The sequence below is a fragment of the Girardinichthys multiradiatus genome, chromosome 18, assembly GCF_021462225.1.
Source record: "Girardinichthys multiradiatus isolate DD_20200921_A chromosome 18, DD_fGirMul_XY1, whole genome shotgun sequence".
Lineage (NCBI taxonomy): Eukaryota > Metazoa > Chordata > Actinopteri > Cyprinodontiformes > Goodeidae > Girardinichthys > Girardinichthys multiradiatus.
Genome location: NC_061810.1, coordinates 26,331,672 through 26,356,631, shown reverse-complemented (window position 1 = coordinate 26,356,631; position 24,960 = coordinate 26,331,672). Strand labels below are relative to the sequence as shown.

General features: G+C 40.4%; 1 protein-coding gene across 1 annotated transcript in view; it reads right to left on the bottom strand.

Annotated features, from left to right (window-relative positions):
* Nucleotides 1-24,960, bottom strand: part of LOC124884120 (lissencephaly-1 homolog) — a 34,956-nt gene that overhangs the window by 9,787 nt on the left and 209 nt on the right. Inside the window, exons 2-5 of the mRNA XM_047391794.1 lie at nt 17,891-18,200; nt 5,866-5,950; nt 3,177-3,251; nt 2,766-2,972 (exon numbers count right to left, since the gene is read on the bottom strand). Coding sequence (XP_047247750.1) covers nt 2,766-2,972; nt 3,177-3,251; nt 5,866-5,950; nt 17,891-17,922 — 399 coding nt within the window. The 5' untranslated portion in view covers nt 17,923-18,200. The remainder of the gene's footprint in view (nt 1-2,765; nt 2,973-3,176; nt 3,252-5,865; nt 5,951-17,890; nt 18,201-24,960) is intronic.

Below are 24,960 nucleotides of genomic sequence, written 5' to 3'. Positions count from 1 at the left end.
TTTTTGAGGTTGCAATGTGACTAAATGCAAGTAAATGTTTTTCTGCTGTGAATACTGTTGGACGGCACTGTAAGCCACGACAAAATAACCAACTTCTAGACTTGTGATGGTGTGCTGTTCTGGCCGGGTTTCCCGCAACATGGGGAAGGTAAGGTCAAGGGAATTTTCCAGTGAATAAAAGGTAAAATAAATTGCAGTAACTAACTAAGTAAGTAAACTCAGTTAGTTACTGCAATTTAAGTAAACAGCACAAGTCTAGCATGTGTTTAAACATGTAATAAAGCTCTTAAGGCAAAACGTAGGACACAGTCATGCTGGGCAACACGGAAGAGGTACCCAAGAAAAGATGAGCAGAGAAGCAAGGCTCAATTTGTAATTTTGAGTCAGGGCCTGACTAGTTATTGTTTTAAGTGGAAAATAAATTAGACAGGATGCTGAGAGGCAGGGTCCAAAAGGGATCACTGTGCCAAAACGTGGAGGGAAGGATCCCTGCTGTGTGGGTGAAGCCTAGTAGGAAACGTACAAGTGTCTATTATTGTCTCATGAATAATAGATGCTCAGCAGAGTATTGGGACTGTGCAGTGAAGCAGTGGAGGGATGCTGCAGCAAAGGTTGCCCAGAGGCAGAGTGAAGGATTTATATATGGACTCTACAGATGTCTAGCTGACGGAGAGAGACATATCCTCAACGCACCGCGCATGTAGAGAGTCAGAGCCGGGGAGAAAAGGCTGAAGCAAATGCAATGCAGGAAGAACGAGATTAACTGAGTGACCAAAAGGTTTGTCTGATAGTGCTGCTACCAAATAATAATAATAATAATAATAAAAAAATACTGTTGTTTTAATGTCAGCTTCTGTGGTGAAGAAATGAGAAAAAGATTAAACCTATCTCCAGTCAGTCTGTAAAGCCATTTAACGAGCCTTTATTAGCTTAATCTGCATCCTGTAGTGTATAGGAGGAAGCTCCAAAATAGAAACAAGTGTTTAGGATTTCTCTGAACTAAAGACGTTAGCATACCAACACATCATCCATACTGAGCAACAGTTGTGCAAGCTGGGAAAGGAAAGCTAGTAAATTATTCCTGTTCAAATGGACAAATGTGACGCATCCTTTTACAGAACATTACCTCAGCCCAACATAAATACTGCTATTAGAAAATATATTTCCTGTTCGTAGACATAAATTAACTAAGATGTAAAACGTTGTGTTAAGACACCAGATTCAAAATTTCAGCCATCCAGACCATGTTAAAAGTTCATAAACTATAGGAGTTTCTGCTGAAGGGGAACTTGGTGGAGAACACATACAAATATGGCTACTTGGAGATTGGAAAAAAACATCAGAAAATCTCACAATTTGCCACCAAACCCTAGAAATTTACAACAAAGACCTTTGTAGGTCGCATGCTCTGACAATGACCATGTCAAACGTGGTGCCAGATGGAACGTGTTAAGCATATCAAGCCAGAGTAAATACCCGTTTCAGGAGTAAAATATGTAAGCACTTTCTCCTCCATCAGGCTGGAGAAGCTTAACAGGCTCCATTTCACAGTATGCAATTCAAATAGAAAGGTCATTGTTATGGACTCCAATCAAATAGTCCTCAATGCAAATGACCATAACTAATGAAATTAACCATTTAATACGACTGTGACGATGGTGTAAAGATTTTAAATACCTGCAATGACATTTTTAAGACTGCAGCTGTTTTCATCTTTGCACAATTCTGATCTCATGTTGGCTGGCGAACTATTCTTTGTTTCATCAAAGTTGCTCAGAGTTGTCATGCAAGTAAGAGATTTAACAGTAATTAAAAATATCTACATCCAATACTAAGAATCAAACTGGCGTCCCATTTGTGGGATTTTAACGGTATTGGCAACACCTCATACCGTGGATTGGACCACAGTCTGTGATAAAATGTCAGCTGCATTCACAGCCTGTTTTACTGTGCTTGCTTTTTCCTCCTTAGAGTGACGCTGACAGAAAGATCGGCTGCCTGTGTCTGAAACTATTATATTTTACGACCCTCAAAGCAAATTGCTGAGTTTATGAAGAACTTCTTCCGTCTTCCTGTCACTCACGATTAACTGAAACCGCACTAAAAACACGTTACGAGCCAAATTATCCACAGCTCATATAAACAGGCTAAATGTGGTACCATTTGCCCGGCCCCTTAAATAAAGATGAAAACAGGAAAGAGCGAGAGGTGAGCTTTATTAAAGACTGCAGCTGTATGATTAAGGTGGCTTTTCAGATAACTACAGTTTTATTTATTTTATTGAGTGGTGTGTATGTGTGTGTCTCCTAGATCGGTGGTTCCCAACCCTGGTCCTCGGGGCCCCCTGCCCTGCATGTTGTAAATGTGTACGTCAGGTGTATGGGAGCAGGGAGACACCTAAAACATGCAGGACAGGGGGCCTTGAGGAGCACAGTTGGGAACCACTGCCCTAGACTGTTTTTATTGTTGTGTTTTACGCTGGGATAAAGTTCCAATCAATTAATCTTAACTCAAATAATGTAAGTTTTTTCCAAAGAATCACTTTTAATGGTATTTTGTGGACAAGAAGGATTCCTGTAGTGGTCTGTGTTACAGCGAATCTGAAGAAACCTCTGACTGAAGACACTGATTTCCTGCGAAGAGGATTCTCTTCATGAAAGCTGTCCAAAATAAGTCATTTTGTGGACCTCACAGCAGACCACCACTTAAAACTCTGAACTATCCCTTTAATATCTACACCATCTTCTCCTTCCAGCAGCACTGACCTTTATTGTTGCGTCCTCAGAGGCCGACACCATGACGCTGAAGACCGGGTGGAAGATGACGCGGGTGACGGGACTGCGGTGGCCACTCAGCGCGTATCGTTCGGGAGGACGAGGGATCCACTCTTTGGGGTCACGCTTCTGACTTACAGGGCCACCCAGGGTGATTTCCTCTTTAGCTTCATTCAATTTAGATTCAAGTTCCATCACCTGTCCAGAGTTCACAACGTTTCAGGTAATTATAGGATAAAACAAACAATACAAGGAAAAATATGTTTGGCTACTAAACTTGTTAGTTTCAGCTTTTACCCAACAGATTATTAAAACGTGTAAATGATTTTTTTAGGACTGTATTCATCAGTAATGTCACAAACTGTCCACAAGCATTCTTTGAGGAGGAAACAACCCACAAACCTTCTTTTGTAATCTGATGACTGAGGTCCATTTCTTTTCCAAAAGGCCAGCATACTTCTTATCCAGTTCTTCATTCTGTGCAGTAACAAGAGGATATCAGACACAAAGAAAGCCAATCAAAGTCATGAGCTCAGCATAATAATTTAGGGGCCAGAGGAACGGTGGGGGCCAGCTGGAGTGGCATGTTGAGGTCTACAGCTATAGTAAGAAAGAACAGGGAATTATTTACAAACCACAAACAGATCCAAGGCTGGCTTCCAGACTCTGCCAACGTACTGTACAACACACACACACACACACACACACACACACACACACACACACACACACACACACACACACACACACACACACACACACACACACGTGTTTTACTATCTTTATGAGGGCTTTTCAGTTACTTCCATTGACTTCCATTAATTTTCCTTGATTTTTAGTGCTTAACCCTCACCCTAACCAGTTAATAACTCACCCTAACCCTAACAATAACTCAATTCATACCATAGTCCTAAACCTAACCCGTGTCCCAAGAACGGAATTTGGAAAAGTGAGGACAAGGAAAATGTCCTCACTTTGCGATAAAAATACGAAAATTGGTTCTCACTCAGCAACAAGTACAAGTACACCCACACACACACACACACACACACACAGTCCTAATCCTTCTCACACAAGCTAATCTCTTGCAGAAAGGCTTAGGCAGCTTACTGCCACACAGCCGGTACAGAGGCAGCGGTGAAGGTAACTTGTGCCAGTCCTGGCAGACATGTTTGATTCCACCTGCAGGCTAATACCTTGAGCTGGTCACTACGCTTTACATAACAGAGATGGCACAAACACCACCTCTATTACTGCCAAGTTTTACATTTTAACATTGTAAGCTGTCATCCCCATTTTTAAAAAGATTACTTTGTCAGATTACTTTGATTTATGTTTGATTTTTATGTTTGAGGAAAGAAAAGACACATCTAAGCTGATAATGTTGAGGACATTTCTTTGGGTAAAACTGCTTCAGTTGTTTTAGAAACTGTACCACTGGAGCGGTTCAGGCACAGAGTGTGAAGCAGCTTGGATGAGAGTCTGGGGTCACGGTCCTCGGCTGGAAAAAGGTGGACAGCCCACTCTGGGTTGGGGTCCAGTCCCTGCCTCAACTGGAGGACCTTAAGTATCTTGGTGTCTTGTTCATGAGTGATGATAGGATGAAGCAAGAGATGGACAGACAGATTGGGCGTTCATGTTAACGCACTGATTGGTACATCTCTACTACCCTTTTCACCTTTATGCAATGAAAACTTGAATCTTATTACAAATAAAAGGGATGCATTATTTTGTGATGAGCAAAAGAACAGATCCAGTGCCGCTTTGTGCATCTAGTCATGCATCTAGTCAAAGCATCAAAAACCCACACTGACAGACAGCTACAGCGTCAGTGAGGGGGAAAATTAACACTGCGCTTCTATTTCACAGCTACACCCTCAGCTCTAAACAAAGCAGACATCTTGGAGCTGTGAAGATTTTCTAGCAGTACCAGATTCTATATATAACACTTTCTAACGACAAAGGGTGATTCCTCAGACTGATCCAAAGTGTAAAAAAGGTAAGGAGGGGGGAAATAGAGGAAGAAAAAAGAAACAAAACAATAAAAGAACAGGAAACCTCATCTGGACAAGTCTTCAATCATCTAATCTGCCATCTGCCCGGATGCTAACACACACAAAGGTGCACACTGAACCACAAGCGCTGGACTCTGAGCAGTCTGCCAGCCTGCTGGCATTTGATAATGAACATATGTGTGTTTTCCTGTGCATGCAGGCATGTGTATTTTGTTTCAACAAGGAAAAAAAATAGAGCATGACTTCTATTAATTATTTCTGTTCATTTGAACGGCCCTCAACCTGCAACCTAAGTAGCCTCAAGGTGAAGAGCAACACAATACAATTTTATTTCAGTAAAAAAAAATAAAAAAACCCCATAAAGGATTAATTAAAGTGCAACACTGAGGCATCAGGAATATGGGGCTGAAACCACTCGGCTGTTTGGCACGTCTCTACCAAGGTGTGCGTGGCTGAGCGCTACAACCCAACAGGGGGCAATGATCCCCTCTGCGCCATTCATCTATTATTCAGGCTGCTTCCAAAGAGCTGCCACATGGAAAATGACTGGGAGAGAAGCAGATAAAGACACACCACCGGGGCGTCACGTGAAGGCAAGGGGAGAGACAGAAAATAAGAGGGTAAGCTCAGGATGGAAACAGGATTTAAAGATATTGGAAATAATTTTAAAGCCATGAGCAGCAGCTCCTTAAAAAACATTTTACACATGACGTACAACATATCATATTTCAATTAAAGCTCCGTATTTTTCCTCATATACTTTTAGATCTTTGTATATTATAGGTTTTACAGCGAAATCGGGATTAGGTAAAACTGGTGAAAGCCGTACACACCAGAGACCTCAAATGTGCCACAAAATTCTGATCTGGATTTCCAGTAGCAAGAAAAATCCAGATGTTTCTGGTGATTAAAAGCTTCTCTCTTGGTTACTAAAAACTCACTGCACACTCTAATTGGGTGCAGGTGCTCCTGGTCACACAAATGACAAATAAACGGGAAATCAAAACATACTGTTAGTATGAACTGGTGGGTTTGCAGGGTGAATGTGTGTGTGTGTCCATTTTTAATCTACTCACGTTATCTAACTCTGCTTCCTTCTTAAAAGTGGAATATGCCTCTTCATATCCATTGGAACGTAGATAATCGGCTATTGCTCGATTTCTGAAAGAGACAAAGAGGGGCCATAATTAGTTCTCCAGATGAGCAGACTAGATGGTGGTTAAAGTGCCGCGAGAAGAGACGCGGCTAACGGGAATGTATTCAAAACTGTAAAACAAAGACAGAAAATGAGCATGTTCAGCAAAGGTGTCAGACAAAGATGCAAACTGAACATGCTTTTCACCCAGGCTTGGATCACTACATAGAATCCAAATGCCTCTGCATGCATAAACCCAGTGTACCACCTGGTGCTGCCTGTATCATCATATACACACCGCCTGCAGCTCCCTACTAAACACATAGATCTTTTTCTACCCAGTTTAACACATACTCAGAGCACGTCTGTCTAGCTTTTGTAATGAGCTCCTGTTGCTCTGGGTGAATAACGGCAACGGTAAACTCCCCATGGTGTGTATATAGGGACAATAAAATCCAGTGTCTCCATCTCACCATCACCACCTCACACTTGGACAAAGAAACAGACCAAAAAAATTTTTTAAATCATTGGCAGACACAATAATCCTTGCAAAAGCTTCTGGCTACTCATATGGTGGTGCTTCTCCTTGTCAGACTTGGCTTTATAGACAAACAAAAGCAGCACTTTGAACACACCAACGTTTTGCATAAAGCCAACACACAAAAATGGGGATTGGAATGCAAGAGGCAGACCTACAAATTCAAAAATGTGAAGATAGATGGACAGATAGTGCAGACAATAGAGTAGACAGGCTGAGCTGAGAGCCAGTAGAGGGGAGGCTGCCTTCACTCTTCCTTTTTTTTGTCTCCTGAGCTTCCAGCGACAGTAACACACACACACACACACACACACACACACACAGACACACACGGCTGGGTTACGACTGCAGAATCAGCAGCAGTTTAATTTACCAAGAGTTATTAATGAGGCTTACGTCACGTAGTCTCAACAGGTCAGGTTTTATTCTCCATTTAATTAGTTTCTTGTGAGGATGCAGAGAAGGGAATTATTTATTGTGCCCCTGCCCCCCGGCTAATAGGTCCAAATTGATAGATAAGGCTTTAACTAAAAATACAAAAACATATTTAAATAATAAAAATAAATAAATCACATACTCAATTAAACTTAATAACATTCTGAGAAATTTATTTTAACTTGTGTTATTTATTTGAAGAGGGAAATAATCAACTCAAACATATATTGAAAATTTAGATTATATAGTGCCGTGCTCTGTTTTTATTAAAAATATTAGATCTGCAAGTTTTGCTGCGGTCTATTAGCCTCAGGAGTCCAAACTGGGAAGTCAGAGTTTACATCATCTGAATAATAACGTTCCAGTTTCCTGCTTGTTTTTGTTCGTATTGCTAGAAAATGTAACAACAGTCTTACAACATCGACAAAAACACTGTTCTATGCGGTAAAACATGCACACAAACATCACGTCTTGTAAACACTGAAAGGTAAAATGTGTACAAATGACTAGATCTGACATAAAACTAAATAATACAAAACTGTCACAGTAAGAAGTTCATGTAGGGACTGGAAAAAATGAGCATAACTTTTCAATTCTTTTCATTACTTTGATTATTTTAAAAGGTTATATGTTCATATTTCTCTATGTATTTAAAAACATCAATAAACATTTCATATGAAAAAAGGAACTTAAAATCAATTAAAGTTGAGGAAAAAAGTGAAGCTGCAGTAAATTTATTAGCTTGGAGGGGATTATAAAAACTCCTTTAAGTCTTGTGTTTGCTGTGTCTGAAGCACAATAACTTTGAACAATATGGCGACACTGCAATGTGCACGACACTTATTACATCACCAGAATAAGGGAGACCTTAATCGGGACAACGACCCAGAACTTGGGATTGCACCGTGGTCCAGATCAGGGTATTGGAGTACGTTACTACACTAGACTCATGTTCCCTGCTGCTGTTCTATCCGATTTCAAGCAATTCAAACACATTTTTAAAAATGATCATGGCCTATTTTCACGTGCAAAGCTTTGGGCGCCACTCTTTAGTTTGCTGATATAACCAATCAGTCCGATCGTGTGGACTGCTGCAGTTCCCTGTCTGTCTCATCTGATCTGCAGTGCATGGAGAGCTCATGGTGCGTTCTCAGATACTTCTTCTGCAAGTTTTGTGTGCACATGATTAACTGGAACTGCAATGAAATATGCAACGAGCCACAACAAGAACAAGGCAAATTAAAACACTAAATATGGCAACATTAACCAAGGACTTTAATAAACTGCTCAATAGGATGAGATTGTCAGCAGGAACAGGAGGGGAAACAATAAACTGGGCTAGTTTCTAATGTTCTACCACTTGTAATAGCAGACATTTTTACTATAAGGTTGTGCCAAACTGCAACAATTTTTTAAATTTTGACTGGAAGCTGCACTTTTTCTTTTATTGTGGTTCTTAATGAGCTCCTTAGCTTTACAAAAGTTAGACAACATTCAGTTCCAGAATAAAAAAAAAAGTTTCACTGGTTAATTTCCTTTAGCATATCTTTATTCTTTTCAACCTGAAAAGGTAGGAAAGAACAACTGAGTTTTCCTCTGTGGCCCAACATTTTCTTGCCCTCCAAAGTTTCCCCAGACCATTAATGCCAGGAGATACCAGACAAGCTGTCAGCGAGGCAACGCTTTAAGGTGCCAATATGAAGGGGGAGGGGGGACCACAATCTGTCAGCCCAGCCTGTGCCCCCTGTGCCCTCTCAGGCAGCATTAAGCATTAAAACCCCTTTCTTCTTACTACCACCTGAATCCCCATGACAACAGGAACAGACCTCGTTACAGCTCAAGGTTAACAGGTTATCTGCAGCCTGTTTGTAACCAAAAAAAAAAAAAACCACTGACAAGAAGGGCTTAGATGTTGGAATATATCTGAGAATGGGTTTAAATAAACTTAGGAAACTGATGCAAAAGCTAGTCATTGTCACCTCCAGAACCAAGACAGAAAACTAGAGAGCTGAACAAATCAGTCAGTCCTGATGCAAGAATTTAGGAGAATTTCTATATTATGTGAGATCCAGAGAACATGCTGCTGTTGGTGGATATTTCAGTTTTTACATTACATTCGAACAATAGAGCGCACATACGTATTAATACACCCACCTGCAAACCTAAAAGCATTGCACAATAAAGGTATGAAAGTACAGATGCTGACATGGGGAGCCCACCCCTCCCTAAAAACACGTTCATCCTGGACGCTTTGAATTCATGAACAGCCATCAAAGAAGTGTTTCGGAAAAGACAGAACCGTCAGTAACCACAATAAAAAAGAAGAAACCAGAGACAAATGTACTGACGGCAAACTAGCTGATTTCCATGGTAACCAGCAGCTAGATGAGTAGATGAAGAGCGAGAGAGAAAAAGAACAGTAGACAGATGAAAGACACAAGAGGGATAAAACAAAAACAGTGGAAACCATAATTATGCTTCGGTGAAATTTCAGGGTTTTCCATGTAAGGATATAAAGGAAAAACAATCCTGAAGCCTCGTGAATGGCTCAAAAACTGCCAACCTGCAGTTACAAGTGAAGGTCTGAGTAAACCCTGTCCATCTCATCTGGCTGACATTAGTGCTGTGATCTCTGCAACAGCAGAGCTCTTATGCACGCTTAAAACAGTGAGGCGGCCGTAAGAACGGAGACGAGGAGGGGATGAGAGATGCGTGACTTCATCCTCCAGAGAAGAGGAGGTGAGTCAGCCAAACAGCGTCATGTCCTCCCAGTTCCTGTTATATGATCACATCACCACAGCAGTGAGCCATATACTCTCATCCATCTGACAACATCACCGCCAGACTGTGTACAATAAACAAATTTACATGAATTAGGAATTTAATGTCAAGAAACTAAATAATTGAATAAACTTTACACAATGATGGCTGGGAGCAATACTGCAATACCCACTAGGTTTTATAGTATATTTTTATGTGTTTTTTAATGCAATACTAGAAATGCACCAATCAATCTGCAGAGACTGGAATTGGTAAATGCTCCCTCGTGCGGCTCTGATAAAATCTGAAATTTACCTGACATTCAAAGGCAACAAAACTAAGAACTCCTCCCAGGTGTGAACCTAAACTGGCAGGTCAGACCTCAGAGGAAACTGCAAATTTGTACCAGTCTGTAAAAGGCCTGATTGGTGCACCTCTAAAAGCTTTTTATGAAAATATACCAAAAAAGTACAGCATTGCAAACCGTTTTTGACATAAAACTGGGTTCAAAATGCTGATAAATGTCAAGTAGTGTGTAGCTTGCATCTAGTTACTCTGAGGAGTCCATTGATGCATATAAAACTTTTCTTTTCTGCAGACCACATCGCTAAAGTGTGTTAGTCCATTTTCTTCTTTACAATGTCTCTGAAAGATACATAACAACCTGAGGTGAGCAACAATATGGCGTTTAAGATTAGTTGTGCCTGCAATTCATCTCTGGACAAACAAGAAGACGGGGCTTAGCTGTGAAGCCGCAAGGCAAATACCAACACCAGGCAGCTCTGTTGCATAAAAAAAACGTTTCTAAAAATGAAACTAATTTCAATCTGAACTCTCTTTAGGGTTAAGATTGTGGTAACTAATGATGGCTTGTGGTATGGCAAGCCTGTGTTAATTTAAATCACCGCAATATTAAACTTGTTAGAACAATGGTGGTGTTAATCCAATTCAACGACTGATAAAACACAAGAAGTCATTTTACCTTTCTGGTGATAAATTGGCCATTTTTTAAATATATATTTTTCACATCTTCTGCCTAAATAAATAGGCCTGAATAAAAGTAACCTAAGTGTTCACCCTATTTCAGGATGAACTGCTACTATTATTAAATAAACTCCAGCTTCATCTCAAAATGTCCAAAACATTGCGATGGGTCAGGAAGGTTTATACTTCGTTTATTTAAATTAATCAGTGTAGCAATTCTGAAACGCACTCGGGTAAAAAGCAACAAGAGGCACTTTCAGCCGAGCAGACAAAGCATGAAGGAAAGCAGACTGGTGGAGAGCTAATTTAGACATGTACCGAACAGCTGATTACTTCAAAGAAAAAGCTGCAAACAAAAAAACAGCACGCAGGAATCTTATGACACGATTGCTTAACTGCTCAGTTATAAAAAGATCACCGTTAAACCTGTTACTGATTAAAATGTAATATCCATCTTGACTGAAGATTCCTACAACAATAATTACAGTGACAAGACACAGGTCACCTGAGGACCAGGATGTTAGTCCATCACATTATTTTAAGCAGAAAGAGGTAGAGATAACACCTAAAGGACCTTAATTCCTGACAAAACCTCAGGCAGTCTAGCTTCTACATGAAAGAGTTTCGCTTTCAGATAAGTTCAGAGCACAGCAGAGGGGATCAACTATTAAGCTGGGAGAAAACTTCAAAGCGGACCGAACCAGAGATGTTAGAAAAGGACCGACAGAAAACAAAGAGTCATGTGAACACCTACTCTTTAAATCAAGTGTGGACCTAATAGGCGCAACAATGGATGCAATATTTTCTCTTTGTTACAAGGACTAGAAGCATGTACCCATGCAGGAGTAGATCTAAAGAGAAATGAGGCTGACAAACTACGTAGCTCTCTGGAGTACACACCAAAACACACACACCTCCACACTTCTTCTATGAAGGGTGTGCAGCACACAGTGATGATTGGGCTTTTTGTTCTATGCAGGCCATGCAAATCAGCCTTAGATTCAAATAATGCAAAAAAGCCTCCCGTTTCAAAACAGTGGAACAATAATGCAGGTGTTTATTAAATGGTTGTTACTTGGGGAAACAACTTTTGAGCAAAACGTTCTGGTTGAGAAAAACAAGATTGACGATTTTTTATGTAAATGCCACAGCCTGAGGGTCTAACTACTCAATATCCAGGGTCTATATTTGCTATATACCCAAAGCAGAAAGACATCCAGACTTAATTTTTGTTTTTATTATCACAAGTCATATTATTATTGCAACATTCACCAGCATTATTTCACATTTTTCTAAAATTGAGCAAGCCCTATTTAACACAGTGTGGCAGACATATTAAGCATTGGCTGGATTAAGGCATCTCAAGGCTTCAAACATTAACGTTATGCTGTTCCCACAGTTTAAAGTCCTAATGAGTTGTGACTAGAGTTCCCTTCAGCTACAGAGAGCACATACTGACACAGTCCTGCCCCTCATCCACCTGTTGCTGCACATTTCTGGTCAGCTGGCTGAAATTAACCTCCAACATTTTTATTTTGCGTAGAAGAAAGACAAATTTAACTATCTGGAGGAATTTCGTAAAATATAAAATGACCACCCACTACTCTTGGGTAACACCGCTTTAAAACCACAGTTGGGAAGCTTTAATAAGCAACTTCTGAAAATGTAAAAATGATTTCTATCCTATTCAATGATCAATGGAAAAAATCTTTTTGGCATTACAGCCATCAAAGCCTTCTTATAATTGCCAACCAGCTTTTTGCATGTTTTCCGTGCCCTTTGTTTTAAAAGTTGGAAGTAAGGGTGGGCAATTTGGACTTAATGTTTTACCACGATATTTCATGGTACTACTGTGAAAACGGGAAAAGTAATAATAAAAATTGATTCCAACTTCTTTTCAGTCTTTTTTAGGTAAGCCTGTGGCTTTAACTGCATGTCACACCAATCATAGCGTCACTAACACAAATGCTGCTCTTGAAAAATACAACACGGTAACTGCATTTTATGAAATTTTCTAATGGATTTATCTACATATTGATGTTCTCATGGAACAGTGGGGCAAATAAAAGCAGTAAAAGCAACAATCACAACAATATAGTCAGTTTTATGAGATTTCAAACATCAGCTGGAAATAATTGTCACAATAATTTTCAAATTCTTATCATGATAAGACAATTTTTCACGATAAACAATACGACAAATGTCCACCCCTAGTTGAAAGGCCTCCTTCCCATCACCCTCATTTTAACGTCGCCCTCAGATTCTCCAAGAGTTTCAAATCTGTACTTTGGTTGGGCCTCTCAACAACAATATGACTTGCAAACTCAATAAAATAGTTCATACCCATATAATGTCTTGGACTACAATTCCCTTTCTTAAACAATAACAGGCCTAATGCCCATACAACATTGCTCATGGGTAGAAAATAGAAAACTAAAAATCCTTTTGCTTGTTTTCTGTATGGACTTTATGGATTAAAAATGACCCTTTCTTACCTAGCAATATATCTGCTGGAGGTTCATTAACAAGGCAGATCTGATTCTGATGCAGGACTTTGACTGACATGGCTCAGCAATCATTTACTGCTCCTTAGATAAAAATTACCAGAAGAGATCCACTGTATTGGATAACCACTGAGGTACTGAACATGAGGTTTAGATCTGCATCACATTTATTTTTCGTCATTTCCATCCTCAACAACACTGTATCGGCCGTGGACCACTTCAGGTTCTTAGGATCCACCATCTCTGAGGACCCGAGATGGTCTGCACACATAGACACTGTTCGAAAGAAGGCCCAGCAGAGACTGTACTTCCTGAGGCAACTCAAGAAGTTCAACCTTCCACAGGAGCTGCTGGTCATCTTCTACACTGCCATCATTCTTTCTGTCCTGTCTTCATCCATCTCAGTGTGGTTTGGCTCATCCACAAAACAGGACAGGTCCAGACTGCAACGAATAATCAGGACTGCAGAGAGAATAATCAGGGCTAACCTTCCCTCCATCCAGGACTTATACAGGTCTAGGGTCAGGAAAAGAGCTGCTAAAATCTCTGCAGACCCCACACACCCTGCACATAAACTGTTCAGAGCTTTACCTTCAGGCCACCACTACAGAGCACTGTTCACTAAAACCAGCCGCCACAGAGGCTGTTTCTCTGTTGAACATTCAATAAAGTACAGAACAACAGCATACAGATGTTGCAAATGCACCTTTTTATTATATATGTGTATATTGTACATTGTAAATATGTATATTCTGTAATGCAAAAACAAAACCAAAGAGCAAAGTGTACCGGAGTCAAATTCCTTGTTTGTATGTACGAACTTGGCAATAAAGCTGATTCTGATTTCTCCTTTTCATTGTAAATATGCAGCTTTCACTACATTCTTTTCGCTTTTCAACCATTTTTGTGTACGTTAGTTTTGCAGTTGATCTTCAAAGAGCCACAGATATATGTAGGCTTATCATTACAGGCCAGATATTACACAACATATTTGTTCCAGGGTTGAAGTGGACAAAGTGATGTCTAACTACCATTTTTCTCCGCAAAGCTTAGAGGAGGCACAAAAGCGAAGGCCCATTTGCACATGGCTGCCTCTGGGTATTTTAGGAGAGCAGAGATTTTGTATGATGCATCTGTTTTAACAGCACGCTGCCAGGGATGAGCCCCTTGACCCTACACAGAAACACAAATACGCTTTCATTGAGGAAGAAAACAAAAAAAAACTGGCAAAAATAAGAGTTGTTGTGAAGCTGCTGTACAAACAGCAGCTGACTGTGGTGCTGACAAAAATCACATTGGTTTAGGGGACAAAGACGATCTTTTTAAGATGTGCTCAATTTAAAAATGAATAAAATAAAGTGGGATTAAGAGTAACATTGATTTCTACTTCTGCGTGAACTGGATTTCAAGTATTTTTATTATTGAACTCTTGTACAGGTACTCTCAATGTGACATAAGCTCTCATTTACCAAAGAGACCTGGCATACAGCTAAACATGTAATAATACATGCTGAAACTGACCCAGAAGTTGTTGAAGAAAATAAAGACAGGAAAACAAAATTATGCAAAATGAGGATCTGGGAAAAATATGTAATAGCTAAACATTTGTTCGGAGCAAAAAAAAAAAAAAAAAAAAAAAAAAGAAGTGAAACAAAGAAAGATGTGGTTTGATAACAAGCAGGCTGACAGTTACTGTCTGACTCACTGAAAATACTGCTGGGTTTGTCCCAAAATGAGGGAGCCGGTTAGGAAATTCAATCCTAGGATCGCTTTATGGCCCAATCAATGAACGCTCCAACTGAGAGCAGTGACATCTCCGGCGGGTGGGATGCGACGGCTGTTTGAATGTGACTCGAGTGGTCCCCACGAGTGTTTCCTGTGAGCTAGAGCACAGGGACGTGTGCAACTGAAAATGGGACTTGGGGGGAATGACTGTTGGCGGCTGTGGTGGTGGTGGGGGTCCTCTTTGCCTCCTCTGAATAGCAAAGATTAGCATTCCAATAGAGGTCTCCATACCAACAAACCTTGCATGGCAATAACCACAGATACACAGACATGGTCAGGAATGTGGAGCCTTGTCATTTGAACGCTAATGCATTTTTCTCAGACAGAGTGAAACAAAATGAAAATTAAATAAAACTCTCTACTCATCTCAATTCATAATTATTTCTACTATATTCTTAATAAATTTCACACACACCTCTCTCTTATTACCTTTATTTAAGGTTCAAATGTGTAATACTTTCAATACCCCACCTTGGGGGACCCGGCAGGGCCCAGTCCTGGCTCTGTTACCGTCTGACTCGTTTGTTTGATCCATGCACTGCATACAGTGTCTTCACATTTTAAACACATACTTCCATGTATTTCATGAGGATTTTATATAATGTGATAGTGCCCAACGATGGACTGGCAACCTGTCCAGGGTGTACCCCGCCTCCCACCCATAGACTGCCGGAGATACATTCCAGCTACCCCGCGACCCACTATTGAAGAAGCGGTAGAAAATGACTGACTATAATGCGATAGTGTAGAGCATTTGCATACAGCCTTCTTTACTCTGACACATAAAATATCAACCAACGACCTTTACAAGTCACCTGATTAGGAATTAGACTCCAACGGTGTCATTTAATCTTAATATATGTACAGCTGTTCTGTGAAGGGGTTTGTTAGTAAACAGTGAGAACATTTTCTACCGCTTATTCCATAGTGGGTCGCGGGGGAGCTGGTGCCTATCTCCATCAGTCTATGGGCGAGAGGCGGGGTACACCCTGGACAGGTCGCCAGTCCATCGCAGGGCAACACACAAACAACCATGCACACACTCATTCCTACACCTAAGGGCAATTTAGAGTGACCAATTAACCTAACAGGCATGTCTTTGGACTGTGGGAGGAAGCCGGAGTACCCGGTGAGAACTCACGCATGCACGGGGAGAACATGCAAACTCCATGCAGAAAGACCCCCGGCCGGGAATCGAACCCAGGACCTTCTTGCTGCAAGGCAACAGTGCTACCAACTGCGCCACCGTGCAGCCAGGTTTGTAGAATTGTTTATAAAATTTTAACATTTCAGAGCTCTGTTCACCTAAACCGACAGGCTGGGTAAGAAGAGCATTAATCAGAGAAGCTGCCAAGAAACTAACAAAAATCTGAGCTTTATGGAATAAAGGGGATTTAACCTGTTTTGAGAAGAATAATGGCAGAAATGTTCAATCCCTAGATGTACAAAGCTGGCCAAGACTTTTCTCAAAGCAAATGTTGCAGTAATTGCAACAAAAGATGGTTCAAGTCAAGTACCGAGTCAGGGGAGATGAACCCAATGCACATCACACTTTAAAACTTTTATTTAATTAAAAAAACATTGTGTTCTTTCATAACTATGTGCCACTTTTGTGTTACCCTATAAATAAAATTCCAATGAAATACATCCAAGTTTGAGGTTGCAATGTGAAAAAGCTCAAGAGACATGAATACTTTGGCATTGGCACAGTTAGCAAATGTAAGCTTTTTAAATGTTGAGCAAACAGTATCACTGCTTTGCCCTTTGTTACAACGCTGTGGTGCAAAGGCGGGTTGGGTTGCATCAGGAAACTAAACATTACGGTTACTTGGTGCAAATGAGGGATCAATAGAGTTGAGCTTCAGGCCTCAGGAGGGCTCCGGAAACGTCAGCAACCCATTGATCCCTTGACAAGAAAAAAACCAAAGAAAAACATTTCCCATTTCCTGAACTAAACGGCATCCTGTGACAATATATCAACGTTAAACAAAGAATGGTCCATCCTTAGAACAAATGATAATATTAAGAAGTGTTCTTAGCTTTGAACATCTTTAAAATCAAGGTAATAATCCTAATAAAGTGGTCTCTGAGACTGTATTAACTGGTCATGTTCCTGGCTAGTTTCAAGAAACATGAGATTCAAATCAGCAGCAATTAAAAGTTAAGACCTCAGATTGGATTACAGGCTTAAGGAAGGCGGCTGACGACATGTTGACAAGACCGTTCAAAACAGAAGAACTTCACATAAATTGTGCAAAAGTTGTAAGAAAAAATAAAAACTAATCTGAGCTAAAACACTGGCCAATCAAGAACACATAAAAAAAAGCCTTAAATGACAATTATTGCATTGAGGTTTTACATCCTTTCAAGTAAAACTTCCTTTAGCTTCAGTTTGTCATGATTTCAGTGTGTCTTTCTAAAAAGTAGCAGTTTATAGGTTTACTACTTTAAAAAGAGGTCCAACAAGAAGGGATTTCTTTATAAAGGAACAATTTAGCACCAGTAAAACAGAACTTGAGTTCCTCGAGAAATTTACATAAATACGCACACTAATCATTATTAGCTGCTTTAACTGTTTTGAGTATTATCATCGCTTTCTGTCTAACTTTTTCCTCTCTCCAATTGTTTTCATGTTCAAGTTAGAGTGGGATCTACTTGTTCTAGCTTGGATTTGCTTTTCTCTTGTAGCTCTCTTTCACCACAGATATTGTAAATACAAACATGCTGTGCATCAGTCAAATTTGTCCACGTGAAACAAAATCTTCGGAGGATTCCAAGAATTCTTCATAAAAAAACATTTTCAATCTTTTCACACAGTGAAATCAGATGTGTCTGGTCACGCTGAGCAGCTGTGAAAATGTATGAACCTTTACTGAAGCAAGAAAAACAGAGCAAACTAGTTCATGGATTTCCATCCAGATAGTGTCAGGTAAATATCAAGAGTGGCCCAGTTAACTTACAGTTCGTCTCGTTGCCGTTGTGACAGCACCATGGTGGCAGGAGAGTACGGGCGGGGCAGGGAGGGATCGGCAGGTTAAAGGTGAATCTCCTGCAGACTGATCTCAATCAAGAGATGAGCTGTTCTGAGCCAGGTACGACGGGAGAGGATGGGCCGTGTCTTCCAGATGCAGGTGGCTGTTGTCCCAAACAAAGACTCAGACTAAGAGGAGGGGAATGCAGGAATCTGCCCCCCCCTCCAACCTGACTATCTCCAGGGGTGCGAGAAGTGGAGAGCTTGCAGATCAGTCACCAGTCAAGTCTACAACGCATCTGGAGAAGACAGGGAATGAAAAAGTCAGTATTAGATATGCATGAAAAAATAACATGAAAAGGGTTAATGTCAGAGTGTCTCCACCAGACAGAAAAGGTACATTAAAATCCACTCAACAATACCTAAATATAACACAACAAAGCTGCATCTTTGAAACAAAAAAGGGGTTTGCGATGGAATACCTTTGATACCCGTAGCTATGTAGAATATACTTAGAAATATCTGAGATTCATTTGTGTTTGCTTCTTTTTCCAGTCCACACACATTCAACAGTTCTTTCTTCTGCCTTCCTTGTCTGGACAGCCTGCAGTCTTTTCTTGCAGCATCCGCCTCTCTCCAAATACATACAAGCACTGACCTACATTTTGTTAAAGCAATATACTTCTCCCTACAGGTTACCATCAGCAAAAAAAAAGAAAAACAGCACAAAGCAATAGAGGCTGGAGTAGCAAAACCTCCTGACTGTAAAATCTCAATATCACTTGATCTGAAGAGCTGCCTGGCTCAGTGATGAAGAAAACCTCTGGTATGAAGCGCCCATTGGGGCAACTATTTGTATCAGCCAAATTAGTTGCAGTTAACCATTACAATACTGTACTGTCAAGTCGGCAACTGGAACAATCTCACCAAATCTCCACCAGACCAGAAAGGTTCAAAGTTAGCCAAAAGGCTTTCTTTAAAGACTTGCCACAAAATTACAGAACTTGGGACAAGGAAGAAATCAGCATATTTTAACTATTTATGCAGAAGATATAAATAAGGATTAATGGAAGTGAAGGAAATAGTGGAAGCACAACAGCAAGTTACAATGAGGAATCCAACCGGTGTCTAACACACTTATTACACCCTGCACAGGTGGCCAGTCTATCACAGGGCAACACAGAGACACGCAGGACAAACAACCATGTATGCACTCACTTGTATCGAAAGACAATATAGAGAAACCAAACAACCTGGGTTAATCTAACAGTTAAGTCATTTGTACTGTGCGAGTACCCAGAGAGAATCCATGCAACCACAGGGAGAGCATCCAAAACACCATGCAGGAAGAGCCCAGGCTGGTATTCAAACTTGACTTCTCTACCACCATGCAGCCCAAAGAGAAATACTCAAATAAAAACAAATAAAAAAAACATCTGATTGCAGCTGAGGACCAGCTGCTACTAGCAAGACTTTCAAGTTGAACAGATAAAACTATCAGTGATATCAGTATTGAAGGCAAACCTATTGAACAGCTATAGTTAGGGGTTTGTGTCTGTCCAGGAAATCTTCCCGACATTCCAAACTAGGAAACGCTCAGCCTGATGTTTGGATAAAAACTGCTGTCCCCAACACAGAGTTCCTGGAGAAAGCGGAGAAATCCCCTCAGCTGTTAGCTCCATAAAATAATACTGTAGACTCAGACCAAGTGCAACTGCAGGTCGGAGCTAAGAAATATAAACAAAATATGTGACAATATACATCGCTCATGGTTTCTGTTCATACAAAAGGGCAGCTTCAGGCGTGTTACACATGTCAGACTGCGTTCATCCCACACTCAAAAATCACATGATGCCTCTGATGGAACGTCTTTGTCGCTGGTGTTCACTAACATTCATTTGGCCATTATACGCACCACGATGGGAGAAAACATGCACGCCAGAAAGCATGCCTGATGTAACAAGACGCCTAACCTCTGGACCTTCTTGTCACCACTTGACAGCTGTCCAAACGTCCGCCTACGGCAGACTGCGACTGGATTAAAGCACACAGGGTTGTCTGGCAGCCGCCCAACATCTCTGCAGTGATTCGGGGGTCACGGACTAAAATCGTGAATGATTTAGGGCAATTAATATAGAGAAGATCCATAAAACAAACGCATGGTACAAATATAACGGAGCATTAAAAGGCAATGAACACCTTACTGTGTGTTTCAAGCTACTGACATTGATGTTCAGATCCATAATTTTGCTAAATGCTTTTGCCTGCTGCTCTAGAAACTGCTGCTCTAGAATTTAAAATGGTTTTAACAACAACGTCATCAAGCTAATTGGCTCTGCACATATATAAAGTCTTCAGGGAGAAGAGTCTGAGCTGCAGAGACAGAGCAGCAAATCTGCCCACTGATGGTTAATAACCCTAATGACGCTTCCTCCACTGATTTGTGTAGCAGCAGGAACCAAACAAAGAGAATCTTTCACAAGCATGATGCTGACTTTGTAAGATGCAATTTGCTGATCCGTCCCCAGAGGTTATCTCTCTTCAAAGTGCTTCATTTTAAATAATAGAAAACTGTCCTCTGCCTCTTTTGAGCTAGGAACACAACAACTTAGTGTCAAAATTAACATGCCACACCCTGCTCCCATTATCAGTGCACCAGCTCTGCTTTTACTAAGTCAGCACAAGAAAAAAAAAAAAAAACATGTGTTCAAGTTGAAAATATCAGCTTCTTAATATAGAAACGAATGCAAAACTGATAAGAAAAATAGAACCAGAAATGGAGATTTAGGAGGAAGAAATTTGTAACAGACCACAAAATTTTCACACTACAATGAGTGAAAATGTAGCATAATTACAGGTGACTTTAAAATCCAAACTAAACAAATATTTTACAGAAGAGTGATGTTGAGAGAGTTTTTTAAATATGAAATGCTTTCATGTCTGGGAAAAAGGACCACACCCCTGAGCCTGGAGCAAAGTCTAGCTGCCTGTGTGAAAATGTGTCCTGACGTCTTTCTCACAAAACATAACACCGCAGCAATGTTAACAAGGCTGACCTTTACGACCCCAATGCCACCTCTGACTCACATTCTCTCTCCTGGTGATTTTACGTCATCCGCTTTCTAAAACAAGCGGCTCCACCAGCAGGAATCTGGTGGAGCTTCATTTTCTTCGCACCACCATGGGGAACTTTGACCTTGGCAACAGTCTGTACCTTTTCTAAATAAGTGGGGATGAAATCCAAAAGAGCCAAAACTGCAGAAGGATTGAAGAACAAATTCAAAAATATTCTCCCGACATTTTAGAGTTGCCACATTTTGAATCCATCCAAGACTGACTAAACTCAGAGCTTTACATCCAGGAACAAAGATACATTAACATAAAAGAGAATAACAGCTGTATTTTCCTATCACACATTACTGGAAACAACAAACTACAGTTAAATGAAGGTAATAAAAGTCTGTGTCACTGTCCTGAGGATGCTCAGTTAGTCTGCTCTACAATACACTCGACCACAAAGCACAAGTGGTGTAAATGTTGTCATCTGTACCTTCCCTGTAGGACTCTTTGCGGATGTCTGCATGCAGCCCATTTTTCTGTGGCCTCCCTGACTGTGTGCCGACAGTGACAACGATACTCCCAGTCAAAAGGTGACGCCGAACACACAGAGACGATGAAAAAACCCAAAAATGCTGTTTTGACTGACAGAATTTTGATTGACTGGTCAGAAACTACAAATCTGACGCATTTCTGATCAATGAAAGCTACACCTGTTTGTGGTAGCACAGTTAAAGTAAGGCCCTGCTTCTTCTACAATAAAGTGCAGGTTTTTATAGTTAGAAATGCTAACTGCGCTAAATCGATAACATAACATAACATGACGCTAAAAACAGTCAACTCTGTAATAAAAGTTTCATTTTTTAAACAATGATATGCTGTTTAGCTGCAGAGCTGCGTAAGGAAACTTGTTTCCACAGCTTTCCTACTGACATCTTCCAGCTATCTAACTAGCATATTGTTATGGCACAACAGGCTAATATCAGACTAATCTACAGACGGAACATAAAACTAAATGGTTGGAGACCACTTGCTGGCTATTCTTGAGTTTTTTATGCCATTTAGTAAATCTAAAAACAAAATAAAGTTAACGTCGTTATACCATCCTTAAAACTTGGAGATCTCACTCAGTAAAAAAAACTAACAAGGACTCAACATATAGGATGGAGGGACTCTGACATCACCTTTTACTCAAATATGGTAAAATACAGAACTTCTGCAGCGTCCAACATTGAAGGTAACAGGCACCAGCTTTTCCACCTCTGGGATAACTAATTTCTCTTGAGCATTAAATTATAGCAACAAACCCCTAGTATTTCTAAATATAGATTAGCCAGCTTTCTAAATAATTCAGTAAATGTTGGCGTGATACCAAGTTGGAAACGATTAAAATTTCCAAGCACATTCTCATTAGTCTATTAGAACTAAAAACGGTTTCTCTGACAAGACTCAACAAGCCTGTCACAGCCATTACCTGCTATGTTACGACTAATGTTATGTTGAAAGAGTGTGTCAAAGCAGTCATTTGTGGTTTCTTTGACTTACAGTTTATCCCGGCAACAAGAAAGCAATGAATCACTTTCTTTGTGTACCGACTTTCCGATAACACGGCCCAAAAAAATCTAATAAGTAAAAGCCCGGATTTAACGAGGTCTTTTCAGATGTCCTGTGATATAATCAGGTATGCGAAGAATGATCAGCAGCAGGGTCAGCAATGCAGGCAGTTTAAACTGCTCTTCTTGCTATTAATAAGCAATTCTGGGCTAAGGATGTCTTAACTGAACTAAGCCAGGGTTTTCAGAAATGCATAGATAGGTGATACATTTGATGAGTTGTACTGCTAAAGTGACGAATGTTGCCCAATATGCTTCACATCTAACAAACTTGGACCCCGTTGATCATACAACTTTATATTCAGGATCACGTGAAGAACTATTTAGAAACTGAGTTCAGCTCTTTAGCCAATTGTTGTGGTTCCTTTCTGAGTTTGAATAGTATCAATAGTAAACAGTCAGGGGAACCCTCTAAACTAATAGGAAACCTGAGAACGACATACATTTGATCCGTCCTCATCTAATGGTACAAAGCAGTAGGGTAATGTTGTACAGAGAGACACAGGTAAAGACATCTGCCATGTCTGAGACAATAACAAAGGAGAACACATGCATCAGTCAATCAACCAAAGATCAGAGTCTGCCAATTTTCCCTTGATCTGCAGGTCAAATGTTAAAGAATCCCAATGTTTTTCTACCAATCATAGAGAATTTAAGAATTTCTGATCTATAAATGCATCAACCAAATGCTTTTATGAGTTTAATTAAAACCAGATAACAGTGATAGACAGATGCACTGATGTTAAAATGTAGATAACTTTGTAATTTCTTAATGTTCAGTTTGATTTAAAACTACTACCCCTATTTGGCCAGGAAAAACCTGACTGATGCATATCGAAAGGATACCTCAGGAAACACGACTGCTTCAAATATCAACAAGCAATGTCTTAATGAGGCATGAAAGGACGTGACAGTTGGCATTACCCCTTGGTATGTTTTCAAAATGTCAGACTTTACACACATATTTCAACGTTTTTAGTCAACTATTACAGTATAACTGCAGATGGATTGATGGATGGATGGAAGGAACAGGGAATAAAGTCTGAAATTGTGCATATTTTACTTGATTCACAGTAAAATAAACTTGCATATAGTTTAGTTCAGTCCAATTCATGCCAATACTTCATTAGGCAAGATCTGGAGTCTGTGTCCTTGTGTTTGGGTTGCATATGATTAGATCCTCAACAAAGACCGTAACTGGCAAACTGATTACACTTCTAGTGAATCTTTTCAGGTTAACCACAGAACCAAAGATAAATCCTTTTACCTGAAACTAAAATCAATTATCGACGTTTATTTCTGGTGCTGAATGCCGCTTTAAAAAAAAACAAAAAAACATTTCCTTAAAAGCCCATCATTCCCACAAATAAACTGCTGGACAGAACTTGCAGGCGTGGAGGAGAGAATAAAGCAACCATGCACTGATGAATGTTTTATATTCAAGATCCAGTCCAGGTCTGAAGAGGAGAGCCCAACCTTCTGGGCTCCCAGCGAAAGTGGCAATATATTGAACACACACAAAGAGGGAAAAACCCAAGGCAGACACATGGTGCTGAGTATTCCTAGAAAAACATCGCCTCTGATGTGCTTCATCCTGGTTTTCTAAATAGGAACCCAACAAACCTGCGTGCGGCAACCAGCAGAGATGTTGGCACCTTCAGCTAAGCGTCATCAGGCTGCATGACAGCCACCATCTGCTGAGGAAACGCACCCAGGGGTATGCCAGAGTAACTGGGCAATCTGATGTTTCACTACAGTCACATCTAAACAACCTGAAAAATCAGTGGAATGTCAATACACGCCCTTTGTAGCTGCAAACACAGGCTACACCAGCCGTGGGAAGCAGTTTCTAACATTAAACTACGCCGAGATTGACCAAATATTTAGTTTTTTACAAGGTGGAAAATCAGAATGTCAGTATCTGGAACACAGAGAGCAGACTGATGCTTTACCAACAGTAATAATGCGGTTCTGCTTCATAAAAGCATCAGTATAAATGGACCGGCACAATGATAACTGTTTTTTATTTTTTTACCGGAGACGATCGCCAGCTGGTAGCTTAGCCAAAGTTACCGTCAGTAAAGTTAGCCTCCCGGCACAAAGTTAGCCGCTGCAGTGACTCTTCCCAGTAAAGGCCATAATAACGGGCCTTCAAACCCAGTTCGCTGTATCAAACACATATAACAAGAAACACGTTCAATTCCTGTCCACGACTGTTTATCTGAAAAAAGGGCTAAAGTCCGCTGACAGGGTACCTGCTGCTCCAGTCCAAGCGGCCTGTCCGCCATTTTGAGACATAAAAAGGAGGTGCAACAATTACAGCCACATCGTCATTTTCCCCACCTAACGCCACAATCCGACAGTGGCCGTCGCTAGAAAAGGGAAATAA